At 40.5% G+C, this 8,441-nt stretch overlaps 1 protein-coding gene across 2 annotated transcripts; it reads left to right on the forward strand.

Moving 5' to 3' along the window:
* The first annotated feature begins 2,435 nt into the window (after nucleotides 1-2,435).
* LOC148999550 (uncharacterized) lies at nucleotides 2,436-5,472 on the forward strand. Of its 2 annotated transcripts, none has more exons than XM_089141062.1 (5): nucleotides 2,436-2,958; nucleotides 3,047-3,083; nucleotides 3,196-3,317; nucleotides 3,409-3,472; nucleotides 4,376-5,472. In XM_089141062.1, exons 1-4 carry the CDS (start codon nucleotides 2,674-2,676, stop codon nucleotides 3,469-3,471), a joined length of 507 nt encoding a protein of 168 aa, XP_088997188.1. In that variant the 5' UTR covers nucleotides 2,436-2,673; the 3' UTR covers nucleotide 3,472; nucleotides 4,376-5,472. The 2 variants fall into 2 exon arrangements, with proteins under 2 accessions (XP_088997188.1, XP_088997187.1); XM_089141061.1 differs by lacking the exon at nucleotides 4,376-5,472 and adding an exon at nucleotides 4,080-4,369 and having other exon boundaries at nucleotides 2,437-2,958.
* Nucleotides 5,473-8,441: the final 2,969 nt, after the last annotated feature.

An 8,441-nucleotide genomic window follows, 5' to 3' on the forward strand; every position in this document is an offset into this window, starting at 1 on the left:
CCCTTATTTCATAACCCACCAAAAAAACCATGGCCACACCAATTCGACCTAGTGGACATCAAATCTAAACGGCAATGTAAGGTTTTGTAATTTTAAGTCCCCACCCCTCCGAACTCTTCCGAAACGCAGCGAACTATAAGCACCTACGCCGACGGATAAGCGAATTAAGCCTCATACTAACTGAGGAACTATGTTTTTCATTTCTTAATCAGTAATGCAATGTTTTTCTTCTTTTAGCAAAAAAAAGCCAGAGAGAGGACTCTATGGACCCCTTTCCAATGTTGTTTCACAAAATAATCCAGTTCATTAATGGCAATTTACATTGTCAAAATTTGTATAAAGGTTTTTTTGCCTAATTCTTTGACAAAATACCGTCACTTATTAAATTTATCTTAGTCTTTGGATTAGAATATTATACGTAATTAAATCTTATAATTCACTTGGCAAACTAGAAGTACCCCTCTAAGGAAAGGATGTAAATTCAAAAAGATAATGATAAAACATAGACTAATCTATCATCTTTGAGCTTATCTTTTCTACCTATTCCATTATTTACTATAGACAGGTAGGTTAGTTAGGCCAAAAATAAAAATTTTGGTCAAATCAGAGCTATAGTTAGGATTAGGGTTTGATGGTGATGTGTCCAAAAATGGTGGGAGGAAAACGAACCGGGCGAACGATAACGGATATCGCCGAGAAATCGGCGATATCTGGCGATATATCGCGAGATATCGCGATATTTCGGAAAAAATTATTTTTTTTATTTTTTTTTTGTGTGTGATTTTTATACTATTTCTTGCACTTTTTAGGCGATTTTCTCGCGATTGTATCACAATCTTACCAATTTTATCACAATGATTCAAGACTCAATAGTTAATGTATTAAATGTAATTTGGAAGAAAATCTATATAGAATAACTTATAAATAGAATAACTTTTTATAGCAAAATCATCAAGATTAATGAGCAATCTTACCAACTATATTCTCGTGATCTAGTTCTCAAAAGTCAACATGCCAAATGGGGTTAGGGAAGAATATATACATGAAATAATTTATAGAAACAATTTACATTATGAAGATATTTTGTAATAGAATCGTCAGTTAATCTTTCCAACAATGTCTGAATGATTTAGGCCTGAGAAGGTAACACATTAAATGTGGCTAGGCAGGAGATTTAAATGGAAATATTTATTAAGAAATAATTTAAATTATCAAAGTCAACATGCCAAATGTGATTAGGGAAGAGTGTATACATGAAATAATTTATGGAAACAATTTAAATTATTAATGAATCTTATAAAAGAATCTTCAGAGTGATTTGATAATCGTTCCAATTATGTCCTAATGATGTAGGCCTCATAAGGTAATATATTAAATGTGACTAGGTAAGAGAATTTAAATGGAATAATTTTTAGAAATAATTCAAATTTACCACATATTTACATCAGATTAGGATAAGTATCAAATTTACCAAAATTATTGGTTAAAATATTCAAAAAAAATTGGGGGCGAAATTTCTATATGGGCGAACCGGCGTAAATGTCGAAATTTCGTTCCCTGGTTGCAACTATACCAGACAACAGTTTGTTTGAGTGGCGAACTTCAATAGAAATCAAATCTTGCTCAAAACTTGAAGGAGAGCTTAACTAGAATCACCCAGGTTTCACACTACAGGTTTCAATTGGATCAAACACCAATACCTACATCAAATCATCTGGGCACTATCATCGAAGGGTTGCTCAATCGGTAATGATCGACACTTCTTAGTGAAGAGGTCACAAACTCATGAATTTGATACTTTCTTTGGTGTGTGTAATAGTCCTAACCCCTTAATATAAGACCATCAATTCCCAAAAAATAAAAATAAAATCATCTGAACACCAAATAATTTTGTTTATATTGAAAATTAGGTAATTTATAAACCAGCCACTAGATGAATCCGAATCCTCCACCCACATAAATTATTCAATATAAAATCTGAATCTTCTTGTTCAACAAAATTTCAAAAAATGTAAGATGCAGACTTTTCTCTTCCACATTAGGATAAGGACTTTGATTTTAGATTCAATGTATATGTCATGAATCTAATAATGTGAATTGAAAAATTTTATGTTTCATGTCAATATTTTAAGGATTATTGGTATCGTGAGCAGGGGCTCGCCAATTTTGACAATGGTGGATCATTTGTTATTGCCTTATCTCCATCACCTCTCCACTCGTGCTGTTGCCGTGATGGGGTGATCGAAGTTTTTTGCTACAAAGGAGCTTTTTATATATAGGAGATAGAGATACTACATATGCCGAGGGTTGAATCCACGACCTCTCCACCAAGAAGTCTGGTTCCTAATCATCCTACTACCCCTCCAAGGGTGATCGAAGTTACTTTCAGATATTTGAAAATCATTAAATCGGATAAGATGTCTGTGGTATGGATGGATGGATATGGATACACTCATAATCTTTATCCCAGCAGTTTGAATGCGAACCCACGCAGCAGTAGCATGAAGCATTCGGAGTATTGATAGCAGGAAATGCATTCAAATGGATTATCAGCTTTCAGCAAATGATCAAGGGTAACGACGAGTGATCAGCGAGGGATAAACAAGAGCAGGAGGAGAAACAGATATCAGTTATCAAGAAGGAGAAGAAGAGGAGAAACAAATCTCAAATCCTATGGCGTCGTTGCGGTTGAACCTGAATGTGGATAATCAATTCGGTAGACTGTCAACATTGCAATCCGCCGCCTCCACTTCCGTCTCCGTGGGCTTCGAGTGTGGTTTCAGCAGCTACTTGAGCAGCAGCAGCAGCTTCAGGACTCTGAGATATAGTCTGAGGTCCATGAAGCAGAGAAATTGTTCGCAAATGCAGTTTTCTTCTCTGTCAATTTGTGCCGCAATCCAACCCCTCGATCTAACCGAGGATAACGTCCGACGAGTCTTAGCGGACGCTCGAACCGAGGTGATTTCTTGTTCAAATCAATTCCAAGACATTTTTTTTTTTGGTTTCAGTCAGTTGATTTACGCAGCAGTATCTATCTATTTGGCAGTTGGCGCAGATCTTCGACACTTCTGTGGGAATAACCGGTGAGTGATTTTTAACTACGACATCCCCGTTCCCCATTTTGAACTTTTGATTGATGAATCTATAAGCAACAACAACAACAACAACAACTTAATTACATAACAAGGGTTTTAGGAGAAGCTGAGCTCGTTGAAGTGGATGGTCCCTTCGTAAAGATCAGTCTCCGAGGTCGGTTCTGGCATGAACGTTCCATGGTATTGGCTAGGCTTGGTAATTACCTCAGGCAGAGAATTCCCGTAAGTGAGCTTTTGTTCAACCCTCTCTCTCTCTCTCTCTCTCTTCCCCAATAGCCTAATTCATAAATCTCTTTCTGCTCCTCTGTATCAGGAAATTTTGGAGGTCGACATTGAGGACGAAAAACAATTGGATGACAGCCCCGAGAATTTCTGAGGTGGTTTTTTTAAACTCACAATCCATGTCTCCTTCCTTCTACCATGTTAAAAATCACCCAGTTCAGTACATAAGTCCTCCTGCAATTGGTGTTGTATTAGAGACCTACTCTGTCTCCAATTTTGGAGATCGAACGGATGGACTGCGAATCAGCCTGAATTCTATGATTTGAATTCTTAAATTGGATGGTTCAAATTAAAATTCAGTGGGTTATAGGGATCTTGATTTCCAGTTGTGTGTAGAACTTATGAATGCCATCAATGTATTCCACAACTGCTATCCGATCATCAACATCTGCAGCATCAATGTTGTGGACTATATCTTTTGGTTTGTCTGTTAAACCACAAGCAACCTAGTATAGATCGTCAATGAACATCATCAATGAACACTGTCAGACAAAGGGCCAGAAGTAATAATATTATTAGAGATTGTCAAAAGGAGGTTTCTAAAAAAATAATCAATCTTGCTCCTGGCTGTAAGGACTGCTGTCGTGGTTTGGGTTTTCTTCTTTGATGACCCTTCTACTTCTCTTTATTTTCTTTGGTTCAGAGGCTTCTGCTGTTTGTCTTTCTCCTTTGTATTTGGGCTAATCTCTATTACCTTACCAGGAACTGGTTTTGCAATGACTTTGTGGAGCTGCCTTTGCTGCTCTGCTCTTTTGAGCCCGGGCCTCATCAAGAATTTACACCCCATCACCAATCCCGCAGCCAGCTTCTGCAAATCAATGAATTAAATTGACGACTAGTGACTTGGAAAATTGTACTCGATTAACCACTCGAAACAGTTAATTTTTTCCAATTTACTCTGATCAGCCTGCACATTAGGCTGTATATATCAAGGTTGGCATCTGGCTTAATGTTTGCCTCCCTTCCTCTTCTTACCAACTCTGTCAACATCTCTGCAGGTTTCAATGTTGAGAATTAATTGATTAAATTCAGTTTCACTCATTGGTCTAAGCCTCTTCGATTAAAGCTGATCATCTCAAAGAAGGTAGGTGTTACAACTCCATATTGTGCTCCTACCATTGGCATCTTGCAAAAAAGGCCAATGTTTCTCCCACAGTCATTTCTGCTATATGAAGATCTAGTTCATCCATGCCATGCCCATTATAAGTTACTACCCCAGAGAACTGAGGAAGATTCAAGAGACAAGGATGTGATTAAAAAAGAGCTACAGAAGAACAATTGAAACTTAAAAAGGAACAACAAATATGTTTCATTTCTTTGCTTCTAAATCTCGATTGAGCATTCCTGCTAAAGACAACAAAAATGTGGTCTTTCCAGAGCTTGGAGGGCCTAAAAGCAATGTCATTCTCCAGAAATCAGATCAACAAAAGAACTGAATTAGTTGAATGAAAACACAAGCAGCTAAACTTCAGTAATTGATTCAGTCTCCATGGCTTCTCTTCTCTGTGTTGTCGCCTTCCAGGCTTGATTACTCCACTAACATCATGAAGGATTGAGAGTGGGGTCTTTCTACTTGGGAAAATATGAAGAGAACTCAAGAACTCATTCAAAACCAAAATTATTCAATAATTTCGTTCAGAACTAACTCCAACTTTAAGGCCATATTACCTCACGAGATCTCCTGCTCAAGTTGAAACTAATGTTTTGAGAAAAATAAACCCTAAAATTGGAATTACAACCAAAAGAACAGGTTCAGCTATCCAGTTTTGCTTACCAGTACCCTCTAGTATGTACATCTTGCTATTAAAGCTTGGTCAAAACAGGCATTGTTTACAGGAAAAGAAAAGAAATGGTTTTGAATTGGTGAAGAAGAAAGGAAACCCAAGAAATTAGTTAATGAATGTTTGAGCCCTCAATTTAGGAACCACCTTGGCCTGCTGCTGCACAACAACTAAATGTATGTTCCATATGTAAGCTTTGTTATTGGCATATCAATAAGAACACCACTCACAGGCAAAATATGTATGATAGTAGACAATATAAATCAATACCGTTTATGAAAAACTAAATTTAACTGCAAGGGCACTTGGGCTTACACAATCTAGATTGCATTCCTATACTGGCTAGCAAAGGGACAAACCCCACTACCCCCCCTCCCCCCCCCCCCCCCCCCCCCCTTTTGGGGGGTCCCCCCCCCCCCCGGGGTCCGGCCCCGCCGCCCCCCCCCCCCCCCCCCCCCCCCCCCCCCCCCCCCTCTCAAAGCGGCGACTTTTGGTAGGGGTTCGATTTTTTGGTCATTTTGACCTGAAATTTGATGTGTAGCCTAATTTGAGGCCAATAAACACATTGGTAGTGTTATTTTGATCTAAAACATTACCTAAACTAATGTTCTTAATCGACCCATGTCCTACTATCGGGACGAAAGCCCCGAAACTAAAACCTAAAACTCATAAACCAAATCATATAAAGTCTACAATTCATTGTACAACGAATACATAAAGTCATCCAACCATATAAAACGAAACCTCGGCCCGTGCCTAGGTGGATCGAACTCCTCGACTCGGATGTCTCCAGTGATGCCCCCAACAAATTCACATACTCATCCCATCTCATACGATATTGAAAATGGTCTAAGTAATCATTAGCGGTTCTATAGCGGCATCTTCGGCCAGAGAACCCAATTTGAGGGAAGGAGATAGGGCCAAGGACGCGCATGCAGGATGCCCTTGTTGGTATGAATGACTCGAGGAAAGAGGGAGAGGGACACCAAGCTCCCATGATCGAGAACTAGAGGGGTTACTAATTCCCATATCATCGCCATTTGAGGAGGGAGAGGGACACCATAATTACCCGTAGGCTAATAACCTGGTGTGGAGCCTCTGGACTCATCCAAGCTCATGGACCCCATTGCGCAATCGCCGCATCCCAAGGATTAACATAGTCATGGCCAGCTCCCCTCGATGGTGGCTCGACCTCGTATCGGGATATTGACGACCACGCCGATAATCACCACCATGATCATAATCCTGAGGGGCATGATCAAAATGACTCTCCTCGGTGTATCGGGTGGGGGCTGTTGTGTCTCCGGTAGTGGAACATGTATCGACGCTCTCCAATGCCTCCACCACCACCACCACCACCACCACCACCACCACCACCACCACCACTACCACCACCACCACCATCATCATCTCCACCGGTCGACTAGGCGAGAGTGTGTCATCGGGATTGTCGTCCTGCGGCCCTCCGTGCCTGGTGCCATCATCCAATCCTCATCGGCGGTGGCAGCTGCCTCTGCATGTGCTGACCCTCTTCAATGGCCATATACTCACCCACATTAACCCCTGCAGCTTGAGCTAGTTGGGTCAGGCCTCCCTCAGGTTGGTCCAATACCGGCTCACCCCTGTCCAACATCCCTTGAGTGAGGGGATCTTGGTCATCTTCGGCAACATCAAATATATCATCGAGATTGATGTATTGCCTTTCATTCCGAAGCTGCTCCCTGGCATATTGCAGCTTCAACCTCATATTATAGTGAATAAATACGAGGTCATTTAGATGCTGGCTTCCCAACCGGTTCCTCCTCTGGGAGTGGATCATGCTGAATGTACTCCAATTCCTCTCACATCCGGAGGCGAGCAAGTGCGAGACAAGATCCCGATTGCCAATCTTCGCAAGTTTGATGCACTATTGCCATAGAGATACCACCATTCAGCTGCATTATCACAAAAACATTAAGTTAGAAACTCAAAAGTCAAAAGACTCAAAACATTTATGCATCTAAGCCCTAAGGATCTAACTATATAAGTATCTAACCTGGATCCATGGTTTCTCTGCCTGTCTGACACCAGCTCCACTAAAAGACCCAAATGCATCTCTAAACAATTTGATCTGCAATAATACAATCATTAGTATTGATTGGTTATCTAAATTATTTAAACAATTAATACAACTCACTAATCGTTTGAAATTCCCAATGTCTCACCTCATTGTGGCAAAATGATTGGACCATCTCATCGGCTCCAACTTCGTTATCACCTGTCGGGGCATCCAATAGGTTTGTGTCCAACCCTAAATGTTGACTATATTGATACTTAGGGTTTAGAAAATATGCTTTGCATAATTAAAAAGCTTAAAATTAGTACCAACTACCAAAGTACCAATACCTACAATGCTACAAGCCCACAAGTCTACAACTACAAATCAACAACCCAAAATATTTACTTACCGGCCCTATGAAGAGGATGCATCAGATGAGCTGTCCATCGTGCATCGACAATATCTAAGAAAGCCCGATGTCCTCTAGGGTTTGCTGCCTTTATAGCATCCTTCATACGCTCAAGGGATGCATACAAGTGGGGCATAGTGGGTCCCCTCAAGGAAGAGTCCACCATACGCAAGACCTTTACTATAGGATCTATGGTCTGCAACACTACAGTAACACATCTCCAGAAATCATCAGATGATATTGTGTACTGTGTGGCGCGCCCATTGGTCGTGCTGAATTATCACAAACTCATTAAGTCAATAGACAATAAATATCATACAAGATAATCATAAACTCATAATATAAATATAATAATTTATAAGATGAAATAGTAGATAGTTATCTTACTTGGATCCACCCAATCAAACCACCGCGATGCAAACATGGATCCGAGGCCCGACCATCTTGCATGCTGCTCAAGGCGACGAAATTTGTCGCAAATCTTGTCGGACCAGTGCACCAACTCACCTCCACATGATCTCCGCACATGCCAAAGCAACGTATGATTGTAGATGAAGTTGGTACGCTGCACTCTCAACGGTGTTGTGGACAATGCTGATTTTCCAATGTCCTTGACATTAGGTCAATTGAATGTGCAGCACAAGGTGTCCACATAAGGTTATAATCGGTGAAGCCATCAACACTCACCGGCCTTCTTATAGGTGGAGCCATTGTCGGTGACAATTTGCACCACATTTCCACCAACCTGGTCGATCACATCGCGGAGACCCATGAATATCGTGGTCTTTCATATAACCGGTAGCATCCACTGATTTCAAGAAGACAGTTCTCCAATC

The sequence above is a fragment of the Hakea prostrata genome, chromosome 11 (assembly GCF_041222555.1).
Source record: "Hakea prostrata isolate BN-2017 chromosome 11, UWA_Hpros_2, whole genome shotgun sequence".
In the NCBI taxonomy this organism is placed as follows: Eukaryota; Viridiplantae; Streptophyta; class Magnoliopsida; order Proteales; family Proteaceae; genus Hakea; species Hakea prostrata.

Coding starts and splice junctions, on each gene's coding strand:
- LOC148999550 (XM_089141062.1), top strand. CDS start 2,674: ATGGCGTCGTTGCGGTTGAACCTGAATGTGGATAATCAATTCGGTAGA. Junction 2,959..3,046: donor TAGCGGACGCTCGAACCGAG/GTGATTTCTTGT, acceptor TCTATTTGGCAG/TTGGCGCAGATCTTCGACAC. Junction 3,084..3,195: donor CACTTCTGTGGGAATAACCG/GTGAGTGATTTT, acceptor CAAGGGTTTTAG/GAGAAGCTGAGCTCGTTGAA.